The sequence below is a fragment of the Arvicanthis niloticus genome, chromosome 10 (assembly GCF_011762505.2).
Source record: "Arvicanthis niloticus isolate mArvNil1 chromosome 10, mArvNil1.pat.X, whole genome shotgun sequence".
Taxonomy (NCBI): Eukaryota; Metazoa; Chordata; class Mammalia; order Rodentia; family Muridae; genus Arvicanthis; species Arvicanthis niloticus.
This window is the reverse complement of record NC_047667.1, coordinates 65,230,261-65,248,020: the sequence shown is the minus strand read 5'-3', so window position 1 is coordinate 65,248,020 and position 17,760 is coordinate 65,230,261. Positions and strand designations below refer to the sequence as shown.

The window sequence follows — 17,760 nt, the reverse complement described above, 5'->3', positions numbered from 1 at the left end:
TGATGAGGCCCGGCCGGAGCATGAAGTGTCTGAGGCTGTGAGCTGAGCTGACTTCTCCATCCTCAGCTGTGGTTCTGCGGCACCGTGTCCTGGGTGGAAAAGCGGGCACCACCTCTAACTCACTTTCCATTCCACGCAGCTACCCCACCACACCCGTTTGTTGTGTTTTCCTAGATGTGTTTGCAAAAAAAAAAAAAAAGCAACCTAAAAAAACTTTGATCTTGGGCCCGCACCTCGACCGGGCAGCACAGTGAGGCTGGCTCTGGAGGCATAGGCCTGGGTGAGCCAGCCCAACGGCCTGAGAGCAGGAGAGCTGACCCTGCTTCCTATCAGTGGCAACACCGGGTGGACTAGCCAGAGCCGTGCTCAGAGCTTACATGTTGGTACAGATAAGGGAAAGCTGGTGCACTGACCAGCTCAGCTACCACCCACATATCATCTGCAAATTGTTGGGCTGCATTGAAATGGCCAGTCCTGTCAGCCCAAAACTGCAGGGTCTCCATGGCATAGGTGAACAACAGGAGCAGTCCAAGTGAGGAGCCAATATCGATGGTGTCACAGAAGCCGGAGACCTCGAACCAGATCAATGACTTGTTGCAGTGAACATTTGCAAGTGAAGATGTGTGGCCACTGTGTGATCTACTGTGGGACACACGGTGACACACTACAGCTTCCACGATGAGATGTTTTGTATGCTTTGTTCTCTCTCTCTCTCTCTCTCTCTCTCTCTCTCTCTCTCTCTCTCTGTGTGTGTGTGTGTGTGTGTGTGTGTGTGTGTTTATTTTATTGAGGGAGGTTGCAAGAAAGAAGGGGGGTGTGAAGGGAAGGAGAGATGAGCAGGACTGGGGTGCGTGAGGTAAAACTTTCAATAAAAGTTTTTTTTAAAAAAAAAAAAAAAAGGAATAGAAGAAAGAGAAGAAACACAAAGAAAATCTATTTCCTCTCTCTTCTCATTTACAGACACAACACTAAAATCCATCAAAATAACTCAGGGAAAATGCCCATCACCACAAAGGCAGATAATGAAAAATAAAGTCTATTTTAATTGTATTTTATGGTGGGGTTGGGGGGAAACCCAGAGCCTTACTCACGGTCAGCGAGCACACCTCTGCTGACCTCCAACCTAGCCTGTGTGCATGGCCGATGCCCTCATTTACAGCGTGGCTAAATTTCACTGTTAGCCTTCATCCTGTACCCAACAGCATTTGCTACTTCAACGCTTATTTGATAAATAAGTTTTCAGATAACCATCTGTGCATGTATGTGTTTCTGTGTATAAGTACACATGTGTACGTGTGCCCAGAAATTAGCTCCTGCTGCATTTTGAATAGTAATGAATGTTGTACTAAATCAACATCACGAGATCTAAAGGTGCTAACCTTGAAATAGAAACACTTGCTAAACGTTTTCATCAATGGTTAAAAGAAATCTAACAAATATTTTTAATGCTTCCAAATATTAACAAGTGTCTCTGATTCAGAAAGTGTTCACAAGCCCACAGAGGCTGAGCATTCTAGCATGTTCTGTGCTGTTGTCCAGCTCAAGTCCAGCCATGGTTTCTCTGCTGAAACAAACACAGCACTCTCAAAGCCCACTCTCCCTATCCTGGCTGGAATTTGGCCAGAGAGGTAGGGAGGAGCTGGGATCTGGACAAGACAGACAGGAAGAAAGAAGACACTACAGGTGCTGAGCTGAGAACTGTGCTGTTGGCAAGGTCATTCTGGTCCTGCTGGGGCCAGGCACCTGCTGGATCCTCACCAAGCATCCAGGCTTCGGAACTCAGAGCAAAAGCAGTCACAAGCAGAAAGCAAACAGAGCTGACCTGCAAAGCTGCGAACAGAGGCGGGAGATGCATCTTTTCTCCAAGTAAGCCAGCCGTGACAAGAACTGTCTGTTGTGGAGATGTGCCCATAATAACTTCTGACTGGTTCTTACAGGTCACAGCACCTCAGTGTCATCTAAGGAACTGACAGGCCCATGCTTCATCTCAGGTTATGGGTCAGCTGGCCTGGTTTGGGGGGTCCAGCATTGGAGCTAGGGCTTCTCCACTTGCCTCACCCCTCTATGCAGTATACCTGCTCAGAAGGACAGAAGCATCCTTGCCACTGTGCTCCTCACCCAGGGATGATGCACTTACTCAGCCTGCTCTCCCTTCTGCCTTAGGTGCAGGAACCTTTACACCTGTCTCTTCCAGGCACACAGTAAGCACTTTACAGAGATAGGGTGAGGATCTCAATGTAGCAGCGTTTTCCCAGAGCAGAGGCAGAGGAAGGAGCCTGGTATATATGTACCACTCCTTAGATTACTAATTCTAGGCAAGGGTCCATGTCTGATTTCAGTTTATATATCATAAGTTATGACTGGCACATAGCAAGTAATCAACACACTTTTTATTTTACTTACTATACTGGCTACTTTTATGTTAATTTAACACAAGCTAGAATTATCTGAAAGGAGGGGACCTCAAGTAAGAAAATGCCTCCTTAAGATCAGGCACGTTTTCTTAATTAGCAATTAATGAGAGAGGGCCTAGCTGTCATGGGTGGTGCCATCCCTGGGCTGGTGGTCCTGGGTTCTATAAGAAAGCAGCCTGAGCTAACAATAGGGAGTGAAGCCAGTAAGCAGCACCCTCCATGACCTCTGCATCAGCTCCTGCATCCAGGTTCCCGCCTTGTTTGAGTTCCTGTTCTGACTCTTCAGTGATGAACAGTGATAACAGAAGTGTAAGCCAACTAGCATTTTGGTCATGGTGTTTCATCGAAGCAATAGAAACCCTAAGATAGTATCCACCTGGGAGATGGGTCAGGAGTAGGACTACCTACATGATACACCAGAGAAGATAAAGCTAAACACTTATTGCTCAGGAGGCCTTTGGAGGATTTCCCAGGAACACAATGACAAGTGTGGGTGACTCTGTCTGGGTCACTGCATGCCTTCTTTTGACAGTGCCTTTCTAGCTCACTACTGCACTTGATAGATGCATCTACATGATGTGTGACTCGCTGGAGAGAGGCAGAGGAACCCAGACTCTGCACCTGTGATCAGTCCTGATGGGTGTGTACACAGCACTGGAAACATCCCTAGGCTGTTTTTCATCTCACTCCAAAACATCTCAGCACAAGGGATTGCTCATGTGTGAGAGGCAAGAACCCCAGAGGAGAGCCCCGTGTGTATCATCACCCCTGAACCCACTTCAGTGGGACAGATGTGCAGGTGCCCACGGGGATTACAATTCTAACACAGCAACAGGTGACAGTCTCCAGGGAAGAGGGCCAGGCCAATATGTGTGTTTATGTCAACAAAGGTAAAAAGAAAATTTAAAAGTAACAGCAAAAAAAGTTTATCGAAGAGGATATAAAGAAATATTGGGTGGGTGGTGCGATATTTTGAGAGTTGGAAAAATGGCTCAGTGGTTGAGCCCTGGCTACTCTTCTAGAGGACTTGACTTCAGTTCTCAGAACCTACATGGTGGCTCAGAAAAATCTGGAACTCCAGTTCTAGGGGATCCAATGCCACGTGGCCTCTGTGGCACTAGGAATGCATGTGGCACGTATACATTCATACTGGCAAAACACCCATACACAAAAAAAATCAAAATAAATATTTTGAAAGAAAATCCAAAATGTCTGGCAGGTGAACATCCGAGAATGTTTCAGAATGCTGCTCTGCTGTCAAAACATTCCATGCTTTCAAAATGATTTTACCACGTCTGGTTTCCACAGGAATTCATTTCAGACTTTTCCCCCTATCTTCAATAGTTCTACACTGTCTGCAAGCCTTAAACTTCTGAATTAATTTTTTTTTGTTATAGTTCCTTTTATTTTCCAAAGTCAGGGAATTTTTTGAACATGTAACTCTGGGAATGGAGACCCTCAAATCTCCCAACATTGAATACAAAAATGTTATATGAATGTGCGTTTTGTTTCCAGTACAAAATATAGATAGCTTTAAGTGTTCAAAATAACGTGACTTTCAGCTTAATCCTGCCTACACCAAGCATATGGTGTCTCTCATTGCCCCATCCCGCTCTGCTGCCGACTAGGACTCACTGGAAACTTCCAGCAGACACCAAGCCAGAGAGGAACCCGCCCACCATCCACAGCCGGAAGCTTGACAGACAGAACAAGGCTGGGCGGGACTTCCGGGCTTATATCGGCAGGAGCTACACAGCAAGAGATGGGGCCAAGGGCTCTTCAGCCTCTTGCGGGCGGGGGCGGGGCTGAGACCACTTCCGGTTAGGATGCTCTGTTCAGGCGCTCTTGGCTGCTGGCTCCTTTGAGAGCCTTTCCATGTGTGGTGAGCAGCCAGGCCTTAGGACTAGAATTTGTAATCGACTATGACTGGATGGCGAAGGTTCCCAAGACTTGAGACTACGTGTTTTTGCAGGTTAATTCTCCAGGTTAAATGCCCTCTTCCGTCTTCCTTTACTCTTAAAGGGAAGTGATTTTTCTTCAGGTTTCAGAGTATTTCTTTTAGGTTTGGCTCTGGCACTTTTTATGCTCTGCTTTACCACAGTGTGGAGGTTTGTTGGCTGGTCGTCCTGATTTCTTTATTCGACTTTTGTATCCTAGTGGTTTGACTATAGTCTTAGTTTTGTAGGTAAGGATGTATTTGTAGGTAACAATTTTAACTTTTCCCAGGAGTCCAGCACCTCACTAGATAGTACCCCTAAGGGAACTTACTTTAAGGTGACATCTTATGTTTCTCCAACTTTCTGGTAGACAGCTTTTTTAAAGTTACAACGTTCATTCCCGCGTCTGTGAGTTGTTTTTTTTATTATTCTTTAAAATTAGAAATGACTAAGGTGTCCCAAATATTTTCAGTATCGGTCTTGGAGGTGATCCTATCTTTTCTCCATTGTTTAAAATAGTAAGTCTTGCAGTGGTGAGCCCCCAAGTGCAGTAAATGAAAAATAAGTCATAGCACCGTGCTGATAAAGTTCTAAGAAATGCAGGAACAAGCAGGTGATAACAAAAGTGGCAACAGATGCAGCAAGGGAGTGTGGGATACATGGGCCAGCTCTGAGCTATCACCATATCCCTATGAGCCCCCAAGAGCATCCAAATCAGACCCAGCCTCCACACCTACAAGGGCAGCACACCCCTAATTCTTTCTCTAGTCAGGTGTGTTCTCCACAGCCTGTCTTTCATGCACAATTCTAGTCCCCACTCAGCCTGTCCCTGAAGAGGTGGACTCAAATATTCACACCATATTGTTCTTCACATCCTGGACAGATAATGGCCCAGACCGCCAATCCCATGGAGCAAGGCATTTTGCCAGCCCAGCCCAGAATTCCATGATTTCTCAGCTTGCTAGCAGCAACAGGCATGGCAGACCTCCAGAGTCTAAGTGTTTGCCACCAAGAGTACCGATACGGCAGATGAACGCAGACCTCTCATGGAGTGTGCTACACACACATTCCAGAGAGACAGTATTTTGGAAGCAAAGCATTTTTTCCTCGTAAGACTTTGTAAACAGCTCTCAAATATGTCTTAGCCTAAAAGACAACTTTCCGTGGAACATGTAATAACTGCGGTACCTATTTGTGGGTTAAAGCAAGCATGCAGGTCAAACCTGGGAGATATCAAACATCAAACTACAAAGAAGGTGGTTTTTGTTATGGCTGGTTATCCTCAGCCTTTTTTTTCTCCTTGTGTGTGATTCAAGTGTGCACTGGAAGGCTCATGAAGTATTAAGCCAAGCATGTGCCCCTACCGTGTATGGCTAGTAGGTTTTTATTATTTCAAATTAATAAAAATATATACTACTAATAGCTACTCGTTACAAGTGCAACTGGTTGGCACTTTTTTCTGCTTTTCTTATTTGTGGAAGAATTTAAAAATCAGAACAAGAAATTAATGTTATCTAAAATTGCATATATATATATATATATATATATATGAATCTAGGTTGTATTGAAACCATTTTATCAATGGCTACAATGAGAATCTAAGCAGAAAGTATTTTTTACTTATCCTTTATTAACTTACTGTTTATCAACATGATACTCCATAAACAATATTCTGTTATAGAATTACAGAATACTGTATGACTGAGCATAAATAAATCATAATTTTCTGAATGATGTGTGGAGGTATGAAATTTGATGAGACCCTCACTCTCAGAAACAATATGCAGAAGTCATATGTTGGGAAACATTTGGGTCATTTCAGCATGGACTAGATATTAGATAATATGAAAGTTTGCGTAGATTTTATTAGCAGACAGCTGTGTGTTTGTGTTTGTGTTTGTGTTTCAAGACAGGGTTTCTCTGTGTAGCCCTGGCTGTCCTGGAACTTATTCTGTAAACCAGACTGACCTCAAACTCAGAGATATGCATGCCTTTGTGTCCCAAACCCTGGGACTAAAGGTGTATGCCACCATGTTGAGCCTTCTCAACTTCTGGGATGTTCTCTTTTTCAGAACACACTGAAATATTCAGGAGTGAGGAATCATATCTGAGATTCATATTAAAGTATCTGACAAAAATTTGGGTTGAGATATTACAACAAGAAATTAAAAATAAAATTAATATTATTAAGAATTAATAAATATTAAAGCTCTCTTTCTTTTTTTTTTTTTTTTTTTTTTTTTTTTTTGTTTTTCGAGACAGGGTTTCTCTGTGTAGCCCTGGCTGTCCTGGAACTCACTCTGTAGACCAGGCTGGCCTCGAACTCAGATATCCGCCTGCCTCTGCCTCCCAAGTGCTGGGATTGCTGGGATTAAAGGCGTGAGCCATCACCTCCCGGCTTTACTTTCTAAACTTAGAAATTTTCATACCAAGTAAGAAGCACCAGAAATAAAATGCTGCAATCTGGAGCATTGGCACAATGCAATCCACAGCTTGGCAGGTGGAAGCTCCCCCTCCAGCCAATGCCAAACCCTCATCAGACACTTCCCTTTGTTCTCAGGTTTCCCAGCCTAGGTGCAGAGGACTGCCTCTAGAACCCTCACAGGCTTTAGCCTCACAGTTAAGATGGGACAAAGCAGAAGAGTACTGAGGAGGTTGGCAGGGACAGCAATAGCAGTTGCCTGTCACTCAAGAGCAAGCTCACTGCCTCAGGTTTTCCTTTTGTTTGAGGAGAACAGAGAGATCTGGGAGAAGAAATCAGTAGTCTTCCTCTGAGGAGAACCTCCCTCCAGGCAAACCAAACCCCACAAGGGCCTCAGGCAGGAGGCTTGGCCAGCTCTGGTTCCCTCAACATTTCCTCCCACCTGTGGACTTGTCTGTTTCAAAGCCTCTCCAGATCTTGGTGTCACATCCGAAGCACCCACAAACCCACCGAATCCAAATGAACCCCCATCACAACACAGGTCACTTTGGACCTCTATCCAAAGTTTGGCAACTGGGTGAACTTCTCAGTATCTTCCAGTGGAAGGTATGTTTAAGATGTCTTTATTTAGAAGAGATACACTAATGAGCCAGTCAGCTCCTTCATCCAGGCAGTGGTGGATAGAGGAATGTGCCGTTCTGTCAGATTCCAGCAAAGCAACCCAAAGCCACATCATTCAAAAAGAACATCTGTACTCAAGAGGCCGAAGCAGCTAAAATAGTGAGACCCTGCCTTGGACAAGGGGAGGGAAGGAGGAAAGGAGGGAGGGAGGGAGGGAGGGGAGAGGGCAGAGGAAAATAGACACAGACTTCTCACTGAGCCAGACTACATGCAGTACCTGGTGATTTTCTTCCCATTGCATTTTCTTTGGGCTATAAGATTCACTTGTGTTCTCTGGGTATGCACTGGGTGCTGGGGACAGACACTTTACTCACCCTCTCCCCTGAACCCTACTTCTACCCCAGATTGCAGGAGGGCCCCCTAGCTTTCCAGATCTTTCATAGGTGATCTGCTCATATACCATCAGAGCATGAGGCTGCAGGAGACTACTCTGGTCACACTCCATGTGTTGACACCGAACAATGGGAGTTAGGATCATCCTGCCTACCCCCAGCTACCTTTCTTGGAGAGCAGCCTCAGCCCCAGTGGCTGGAGACGTGGACCTGGTCCTGCCCTATCATAGTCCAGCCTTCAAGGACTCAGAAGCAAGAACACTCCCCCATCAGAGGGATCAGAGTTAAGGCAAAAGCAGGGAGACCCTTGGGAGACTCGGTTTTTTTTTTCACTCACTAGCTGAAGAATAGGCTGAACAGTCTTCTGTGGACCCCACCAGCTGTCCTGGGCCTGAGGCTGTGGGTCTCCTGCAGTGAATGTCATCTGGTCACCAGTAAAGGCGCCCTGAATGGATAGGGTGAATGGGGCATCCCGGAGATTGGGATGCATATGCCAGCCTTGCAGGTTCCTTCCTTGTTCCAGACAGAGGAGATGGGGAGGAGCCTGCTCCAATGCCAGGCCTTGTATCTGTATCAGGCAGGGAAGTGGAGACCTTTTCGGGGAGAAACGGAGCTAAAGTCCTGACTCTGTCCTGTAGCCAGGCAGGTGTGCTCACTGGGTAGTTGGCTCCCTGGTCTAGCAGTGCTGCTTGATGGTCTCCTGGTTGGGGCAGGTGGGGAGGTTCCAGCACTGGTGACAAGAGCCACCAGCCCGTCATTCCCTCCTGAGGGTGATTGTCTCGAGTGGTCAGTCGGCCTGGGGTGCCCTGAACTCCGGCATGCTCCAGGTCCGCTGCGGGGGTGGTGCATCACGCTCCACGTCCTCCGAAATGGTCCGGATGTCACTGGCAAAGGGCGCGATGCGAGCACGGGTCTTGAAGGATGACAGGCTGCCGCGGGGCCTCAAGCTCCACTGACGTGTCAGCCTATGGGCCTCCTCCTCCTGCTTCATCTTCTCCAGGGCCTCCTGCAACACGGAGCGGAATAGCCGCGCCACCTCCTGCACCTCGGGCTCTCGCTCAGCCAGCAGCTGTCGGAACCTGGGGGCACATGACTAACGGCTGAGCATCTCACCTGCCAGCAACTCCCAGCCTTTGCTCTTGTCCCAGTCAATACTGAGCTCAAATCCCAGCTCTGTTCACCTCTGAGTCGCAATTTTCCCACCTGTAGAGGGTAACACCTGCCTTTTCACGAGGTACGGTACGTGCTCACGTGCAAGAAACCTGAAGCCAGCCCAAGACTGACAGGGACAGAGTCCTCAGACATATGCACTGCAACCGCAGCCTGGCTGTGAGAGACTTTGTGTTCCTCCCTCGGCAGGTTCTACCTGCCCAGGTGATTGCTCTGAAATGTATATCTGCAATGTCATTGTGTGTAATCATGGAGACCTTGTCCCCAGCTCCATGTCTCTTCAGGGGATGGACAAGCTCTGCTTTCCCACTGGCCCTGCTCCTTCTCAGGAAGGCCACTGGTGACCTCCTTGGTCCTTGTGTGTCTCCTTAACTGTCTCCTCTCCCTAGAGCTGATTTCATTCTTTTGATCACTTCTTTCCTCAGCCCTATTGAGAGCCAGCGCTTGGCAGGGGCAGACAGGAAGGCCAGGAAGAAACAGGAAACATGGCCTCTGACCCTGTGCCTCTCACTGTGGGTTTAGCCAGCCAGATCAGGTGCCCCCTGGCATCAGCCTAGGACTCTACCTCTGTCCCATTTTCTCTTCTGAAGTAAATACTTTTAGGGGCCTCCCTCATTAATAGAATCAGAGAAACTGGAGAGCTCAGTCTGAAAGGAAGGCAGCCAGCACAAAGACTACAAAACCCAAAGGGAGTGAATAAGGGCAAAGTCCTCCCTTCGAGGGATGTCAGAGAGAAAGCACAGAATGGGAAAGTGTTGGGAACTGTGGGAGGAGTTGGGATCAAAGTGTTTACTTGTAGATTTGTCAAACAGAAATGCTGACAAGGAACTTCTGTCCGTTTGGAATCATTCCTGAGTTTGTACTGACTTCATCAAGTCTATGGGAATAGATGTAGGGTCCACAGCCTCGGGGAGGGAGGTTTAAGTTCTGTCCTGTGCTGCACCAAGCTTTACACACTTGGTGCCCTGGGCTCTCACACACTTGCTCAGCTTGCCTGTTCCCTCTTCCCCATACACACACTCACACCTCGGGCTGTCCAGTATCAAACCTGATCAAAACAGAATAATTAAGACACCAGTTTCGGAGAGATTGCCTGGGACAGGTCCTAAGGAAGGAACATTGAGTCTGAGGCAGCAGGATTGCTGTGAATTTGAAACCAGCCTAGGCTACATAGTGAGTTCTAGGCTAGCCTGAGCTAAAAGAAGAGGAAGAAGAAGGAAATGCAGCCGGAGAAGTTGGAGACTTGGAAGATAAATATATGACAAAGAAGCCATTATTGACATCCAGGCTTGCAACCACCCAGCAGGAAGAACAAAGAACTTACAGGCTTTGAGTCCAACCCATCCCAGCCTGAGGCCCCAGATGAAGCCTCCCCCAGGTCTGACGTGCCTTCTGAGTTCCTTTTCCTGCCTCACCCCATCTAACATATTTCTGGCCACTCATGCCATCAGGCTATGATCCTAGTACCCTTGGGCTCCTAACTACAATCACCTTCTCTGGAGCCAGTAGGGTCACAGTTGGTCCCCATTCCAATGCCAGGGTTACCTGAGGATGGCAGGCCCACAGTAGGATGGGTGGATCTTGGCACACACATCCTCCAGCTGCAGCCGCTCACCAGGGCTGATGTCATAGGTGGGCCTGGGCGTGCTGGCCAGCCAGCTGTAGTCCACACCGGTGCAGATCTTCCTGACGGCACTGCGACGCTCCCTCTGTTGCCGCTCCACCTCTCTCAGCTGCCCAGCCAGCTCCATCATTAGTGTCTCCAGCACCGTCTCAGCTGGGCTCCGGGCCGAGAGCCGGGGAGAGGTGTCATTCCACCGGAGCCACGGGATGAGGGACATGGCCCCCCAGGCCCTACTGAGACAGAGAAGAAGGAGTGTGCCCCTTGTCAGCAAGGCAGGAACCCAAGACACCAAGAAAGAGAGAGGAGAGTTGGGCCTCATCCGAGCCCTTACAGCTGTAAGGCCTTGTAGGCCTGTGTAGGCCACACCTCTTTGAACAAAATCCTGAATTATGGAAAGCAAAATAGGGCCCTTTGAGAAGCAGCTGTGGATAAGCTTGGCTCACTATAAGCATTACATTGAGGTAATGTATGCAGCCGTTTTGATAAGAGTCCTGAGATCATCATGAAGGTTGAACCCAGAGAAAATGTTCCCCAAACCTCACTAACCAAAAACAAAGCAGGAAACAGGGCATGTACATCTGAGCACAGTAATATCCCCATAATCTGTGGAGGAAGGGACACACAACCCAAACACATACAGGGGAAACAACACACAACTTACATAGCCATACAACATACATAGCACAGACAACACACGCAACACACACACACACAGAGAAACATACACACACGCACATACACACAGACACACACACGCACACACACACAGAGACATACACACAGACACACACACACACGCACACACACACACACACAGAGACATACACACAGACACACACACACACACACAGACAGAGACATACACACACACACAAGCACACACTCACCCTTAGGTACTTATATATTCCATGCCAATCCAACAAAAACACATTGTTTCAAATGCCTCTGGTCTAAGGATGATACACTTACAAATGTGTAGGTTGACACTACCCTGATAAAACAACCAACCCACCATTCATAATTCATTAATCCAGTAAGCGTTAGCCAAGTTCACTGGAGGGACACCAACGTGAAAGTATCCAGGATACCTGCTCTCAGGACGACTGACACAGAGCGCACTCGGTATCTATGGGGAGGGCTGAGCATTAGACCATGAAGGGGGTCAGAGGAGGGGTTATGGAAGAGCAGGGTGCGAGTGAGGGCAGACGTCACACACAGGGACAGATAGAGATGGGTGACCTTCGTAGAAAGACATAGCCTCGGTCTGAGGTGTTACACAGGGCTGCCGGAGCAGGATACCAGGTGAAAACCAACTCCAAATTGACCACACTTCAACGTGAAACCAGAAATTCTACAACTATGAGAGAAAAAAGTTGGGAAACGCTCCAGACACAGGCATAACAAGGCCCTTCTCCGTAGGACCCCAGTTACTCAGGAAATAAGGGGTAACAATTCACAAATGGAACCTGGTGAAATTTTAAAAAGCTTCTGTACAGCAAAGAGAAGTTAACAGAAAGGAGGAGCCCACAGGACAGGAGAAAACCGCTGACGGCTGCACCCGGGACAAAGAATTAATATCCAGAATATGTAAAGAGCTTTTAAAAACAAGACATTAAATAACAGAGTCGATAAGAGGTCTGGTGATGGATGAAGTACAAATGGCCAGCCAACAGGGAGGTGTCGAATCTCACTAGAGCCGAGACCTGAGCTGGCCTGTAGAGGCAGATGTTTTTCAGGGGTAAAGCTGGGTGGGCCTCCTGAGCTCTGTGAACCCTAACCTTCTGTGGCCCAGCTTGGGGGTCTCACTGGAAAGGAGAAGCCTGTCTCAGCTTTCTTCTCCCCACCCCCATGCTCCTCCACACTGGCCCTGACCCAACAAAGCAGGATTTCTGCTGCAGCTATTTCTGACCCTGATGCCAGCTGCTCCCCGAAGGAGGCTCTAGGGGCAAGCCCTGGGCAAGCCCGATTAAGTGCTTAAGGCTACCGGATGGAGAGGGAGGGTGGAGGAAGGGAAGGATAGCTGTGGACAGCTGCCAGCCAGGCAGACTCCTGGGACCAGACAGGCTGTGTGTGATCTGCTTTGTGGCTCCCCCTCTCCTCACCCTCTCTGGAGGCATTGCTCCCCTCAAAGGCCGAATTCCCTGTCAGACTTCCAGTCCCCTGACACTCTAGCTCACCACTGGAGCTTGTGATAGGGCCTTGGTGACCTCAGAGCCTGTCCTGGAGGCCTTCTCCTCACTCAGAGGAGCGACAGGCATGTGCATTCATACACACAAACCTGTAACTCCAACATATAGCAAAACCAATTGTTTTCTCTGAGGTTTTTTGGTATTTGTTGTACTTTCCAACTTCCCAGCATGCCGGCGGCACATATGGCCGTCAGATTCTCCACCATTGGGCACAGGCAGTACGCTGGGCCGGCCTGAGGTCTCAGCAGTCCTGGGCCCTGGGCCACGCCTTTCACTGTACTACCTGTGAAACTCCCTCAAGAAACCTATTGAAGAATAGGTGTAGTGGAGTGTGCTTGTGATTCCACGTTGGAGTCTGAGTGGGGGTCTCTAGACAGAGCCATTGTGATGCTTCCACAGGAGACTACACTCCTGGATGGAAGGCACCTACCTGTCTTCAGCTTGTGGCCAGCTGAGAGGACATCCAGGAACCCCCCACTGAGAGCTCCCTGTCGCATCCTCCCTGACCAGCCAGGCCTTAAATTCCTCATCTACACACAGGGTTGACATACCATGCAGCACACTCCCCAGAATATTTTTGACACACAAAAGAAGCTGCCATCCCATAACCTGGTACACAGTCTGGAAGTGACTGCTGCCTCTGCCTGCCAGGTGGCCGGGGGTGTGGGGGATAAGGGGGAGGGAGAACAGGATGCTGGTCCTGCTGAGGGTGACAAGAAGAAATGAAAGCCAGCCAGGATGATACACTGAGGGTCCCGAGACTGTAAAGAACCCTAGTGTTCTTTACATTGGGTCTGTGAGAACCTTGGGGATATGCCTCTCTCCCCTGTCTTCGAAATGGGGCAAGATGGATGCTGCCTTACGCTGACGGCTCCTCCCCTCTTCTCTCTCCTGGTCTCTTCTGCTAAGGAGCATGGCCTCACCTCCACCTACCCACCTACCCACCCACCCAGGCTCACACTTCCTTCAACCTCAGACATGCTTGGTGGTCTGGCTGTCCCCCGTCCGTTTTGTCAGTTGTCTCAGATGAGGCACGCTGAGGCTGGCGAGAGAATGCCAGTTGTACCTGACACATCTAGCCTATGTCCAGATCACTGGAGTCTCATCAGTAAGTCAGTCCAGCTATGGCTGTCACTGGCCCTTACTTCAGGGACTGTTCCTGTGGTCCTAGAAGAATCAAGTGATGATCTTGTAAAACTTTGTTTCCATCTTTAATTTAAAATGTAGCATTTCCGGTCTGGAGAGATGGCTCTGCAGCTAAGAGCACTTGCAGAGAACCAGCACCCACATGGTGGCTCACAATCTGGGGTGTCTGATACCCCTTTTTGATCTCTACAGGTGCCAGCCACACATGTAGTATACACACATACATGCAGGCAAAACACTCATATTCATAAAGCAAATCTAAAATATCTTACAGTAGCATTCCCTCTGGGTATGAATGACCACCACACAGCCATGAGTACCCATGACATCTGTGGGTTTACAGGAATAATAGTCCCAACTCCTCAAAGCAGCTATTTGTAAAATATTGTGTACTCATCATTCTTCCGAAACATGGTGTTAATTAGCTACGTCACCAGATCTTGCCATCTTATCTGGTTCTAAAAAAGCATGGACATCGCTGGGTCATAAGCTGGTTTTACAAATATTTTAGTAGCTACATTTCTACAGAGCTGGTTTTCCCTAATTCAACCTTGGTGATTTTACACAGAAACATTTTTTTTTTCTTTCAGAAAATGTGTCCTCGCCGACCCCTAAAGGTCTGGAGAACAGAAAGAAAAGCCTCTCCTGCACACATACCCCAACTTGGTGCAAGCTTGACCCCAACCTGGATCCTGGCCTTCAAGGCCCTATGATCTGGTGGCTGTGTGGGGAGAGCTGAGGAACTGATTGCAGATGCCCAGGGTGTCACTCTCACCTCCCGCCTCTCCCCTTCATTATACAGGCGCACACTCTGAGCCTTCCCACTGGTCTATTTCTGGACATCCCTCAGGACAGTGACTTCTTACCTTAGAAACACTCAAAGCCTTCCCTGAATCCCAAAGGCAAGAGGACTCTGGTTCCAGACAGTTAGAGGGGACCACTGTGCTTACTAGTGCCACACAGTGAAGGGGATGCTGTCCTGCATCCAAGAACCCTGGCTTATTGGTCCAGAGGGACCCACACCCAGGGCAGCAGCTGAGGCTCTTCCCTTGTATAGCTGGGCTCCCACAGCTCAGCTGAATATCTGCAGGCTAGGGAGGACTCTGTTCCTGGGGACCCTAGGGCCTAAGGTCACCTGACCCAGGCTGTCCCAGAGGTGGATCAGTGGGTAGGTGGGTAGATCAGGGGGTGGGTGGGTGGATCAGTGGGTGGGTGGATCAGGGGGTAGGTGGGTAGATCAGGGAGTGGGTGGGTGGATCAGTGGGTGGGTGGATCGGGGTGGGTGGGTGGATCAGTGGGTAGGTGGGTGGATCAGTGGGTAGGTGGGTAGATCAGTGGGTGGGTGGGTAGATCAGTGGGTAGGTGGGTGGATCAGGGGGTGGGTGGGTGGATCAGGGGGTAGATGGGTGGATCAGTAGGTAGTTGAGTAGATCAAGGGGGTGGGTAGATCAGGGGGTGGGTGGGTAGATCAGGGGGTGGGTGGAAAGATCAGAGGGTGGGTAGATCAGTGGGTGGGTGGGTGGATCAGGGGGTAGGTGGGTAGATCAGAGGGTGGGTGGGTGGATCAGTGGGTGGGTGGATAGATCAGGGGTGGGTGGGTAGATCAGGGGGTGGGTGGGAAGATCAGAGGGTGGGTAGATCAGTGGGTGGGTGGGTGGATCAGGGGGTAGGTGGGTAGATCAGGGGGTAGGTGGGTAGATCAGTGGGTGGGTGGATAGATCAGGGGTGGGTGGGTAGATCAGGGGGTAGGTGGGTAGATCAGGGGGTGGGTGGGTGGATCAGGGGGTGGGTGGATAGATCAGGGGGTGGGTGGATCAGTGGGTGGGTGGATAGATCAGTGGGTGGGTGGATCAGGGGGTAGGTGGGTAGATCAGGGGGTGGGTGGATCAGTGGGTGGGTGGATAGATCGGGGTGGGTGGGTAGATCAGGGGGTGGGTGGGTAGATGAGGGGGTGGGTGGGTGGATGGGGGGTAGGTGGGTGGATCAGGGGGTGGGTGGGTAGATCAGGGGGTGGGTGGGTAGATCAGGGGGTGGGTGGGTGGGTGGATCAGGGGGTGGGTGGGTGGATCAGGGAGTGGGTGGGTAGATCAGGGGTGGGTAGGTGGATCAGGGGGTGGGTGGGTAGATCAGGGGGTGGGTGGATCGGGGTGGGTGGTGGATGAGTAGAGGGGTTGATAGATCAGCGGATGCTTATATGGATAGAGAGGTCTGTTGATAGGTGGGTGGATGATGAGTAGAAGACAGGCGAGTGGATGTGTGGGTAGATTAATGAGTGTCAGTCAGTTTTCTTCATACTGAGGCAGAGGTACAAATACTCGGGTCTGACCATGATGGACAATCTCCACGACGCATCCCAATGTCATAATGAGACCATCTCCATTGAACCCTCCCAGACTCCCTCCCTAGTGTCTTATTAGACCTTAGAGGCTGCACCATTGTGGAGGGGATCATGCGTTTCCTGGTCGCTGCTGCATGTCTAGCCTTGACTCTGCACCTTACAGGTGCTGAAGTTGCATTTCTCAGGCGGGTGGCCCCTCTGATTTGAGATTTGCTTTCTCCCCCTGCCTGTGTCCCCTACACAGCACAAGGGAGAGCGCCAAGGCTGGTTTCTCTCAGATGCTTGCTCTGCCCAGAGTGGACAACAGATGTGACTTTCTATAAATTTACAAACCAGGATGAACACCCTCAGGATCAGGCCCGAGTCTGCTCATCTTTGACCAGTGAGGACTGAGGCGGCCTCTCATGGCCACCTGGGTCCTGGATCCAGATTACTTTCTGGTTCCCAGGTGGCCAGAGAGCCTCCCTTCCAAGCTCACAGCCAAGTGTGCTGACCCCTAAAGAGCTAGCTGTCCACTGTAAGTGCGGGAAGCTGCCACTTCTGGGGAGACCCTCTTACCTGAGGTCCACCTCCTTCACTTCAGGGCTCCTGTTTTCTGCTTCACACTCTAGAAGAGAGCCTTGATCTTTTCTAGGGAAAGTAAAACGTTGAGCGGCAAACCAGCAGAAGTTGAAGGGTGATCTCCATCTTCAGCCTCCTTCTGCCTCGTCCACTGCTGGCTGCCTCCTGTGCTTTCTGCTCTTCCTCACTGAGAAGTTGTACTGGAGCCACCAACTGGAGGAGGGACCCAGCTGGGCTGGTGTTTGTGGAGTGTGTAGGTCCCCAGAGCTGAGACAGGGCTCCCTGTGAAACCTGGAGACAGGCCAGCTGTGGTTGTCATGGAGACCCACCTAAGCCTCTTGGCCTGCAACAGTATTAGCTGGTGAGGGAGGGCTGACCTGACACAGAGAGAGCAGTGTTCCCAGAAAGCATCTGAACCCTTACTGTCTCAGTACCACCCAGTTTGATGCTGGTAACCTCATCAGACTCTCTGTGAACCTGCTATTGGCAGGTGTTTCTAGCTGCCTGGTGGATGGTTCCTGAATGCAATACTCTTTCTTCCAGGAGGGCATTATTCTGGGCACCAGGAGCCCATGAACTTGTCTCAACCTTTATACTTTCCTTACCTGCCACCCTCTCTGTCTTTCCTTCCCTTGCATCAAGCACAGGTACAGAGACTCAGGTAGGTTCAGGAAGAAGAGAGCAAGTGGGTCCTGGAACATCTAAGTGATGCCAGGGACTGATACAGGCTTCCTGCTGCACCTAACCCTCTCCCCACTCTCCTCTAGGTCGCTGCCTTTCTGCTCTCTAGACATGGTACCACATCTATGCTACTCTGCTGCAGGCCAACAGTAGTCCCGATTGTGTCTCACAGAAGTGAGGAGGCACTGAGAAAGGGATGGTGTCCTGTGAAGGAGCAGGGGACTGTAACAGATCCTAGGGCCTGTATGCTGGACCAGCAGCCTGC

General features: G+C 49.5%; 1 protein-coding gene across 3 annotated transcripts; it reads right to left on the bottom strand.

Annotated features, from left to right (window-relative positions):
* Window positions 1-7,380: 7,380 nt before the first annotated feature.
* Rd3 (RD3 regulator of GUCY2D) lies at window positions 7,381-17,112 on the bottom strand. Of its 3 annotated transcripts, none has more exons than XM_034513555.2 (3): window positions 16,812-17,112; window positions 10,502-10,813; window positions 7,381-8,865 (listed from the first exon to the last, which is right to left on the bottom strand). In XM_034513555.2, exons 2-3 carry the CDS (start codon window positions 10,795-10,797, stop codon window positions 8,574-8,576), a joined length of 588 nt encoding a protein of 195 aa, XP_034369446.1. In that variant the 5' UTR covers window positions 10,798-10,813; window positions 16,812-17,112; the 3' UTR covers window positions 7,381-8,573. The 3 variants fall into 3 exon arrangements, with proteins under 3 accessions (XP_034369446.1, XP_034369447.1, XP_076797743.1); XM_034513556.2 differs by having other exon boundaries at window positions 10,502-10,810; XM_076941628.1 differs by lacking the exon at window positions 16,812-17,112 and adding an exon at window positions 14,782-14,994.
* Window positions 17,113-17,760: the final 648 nt, after the last annotated feature.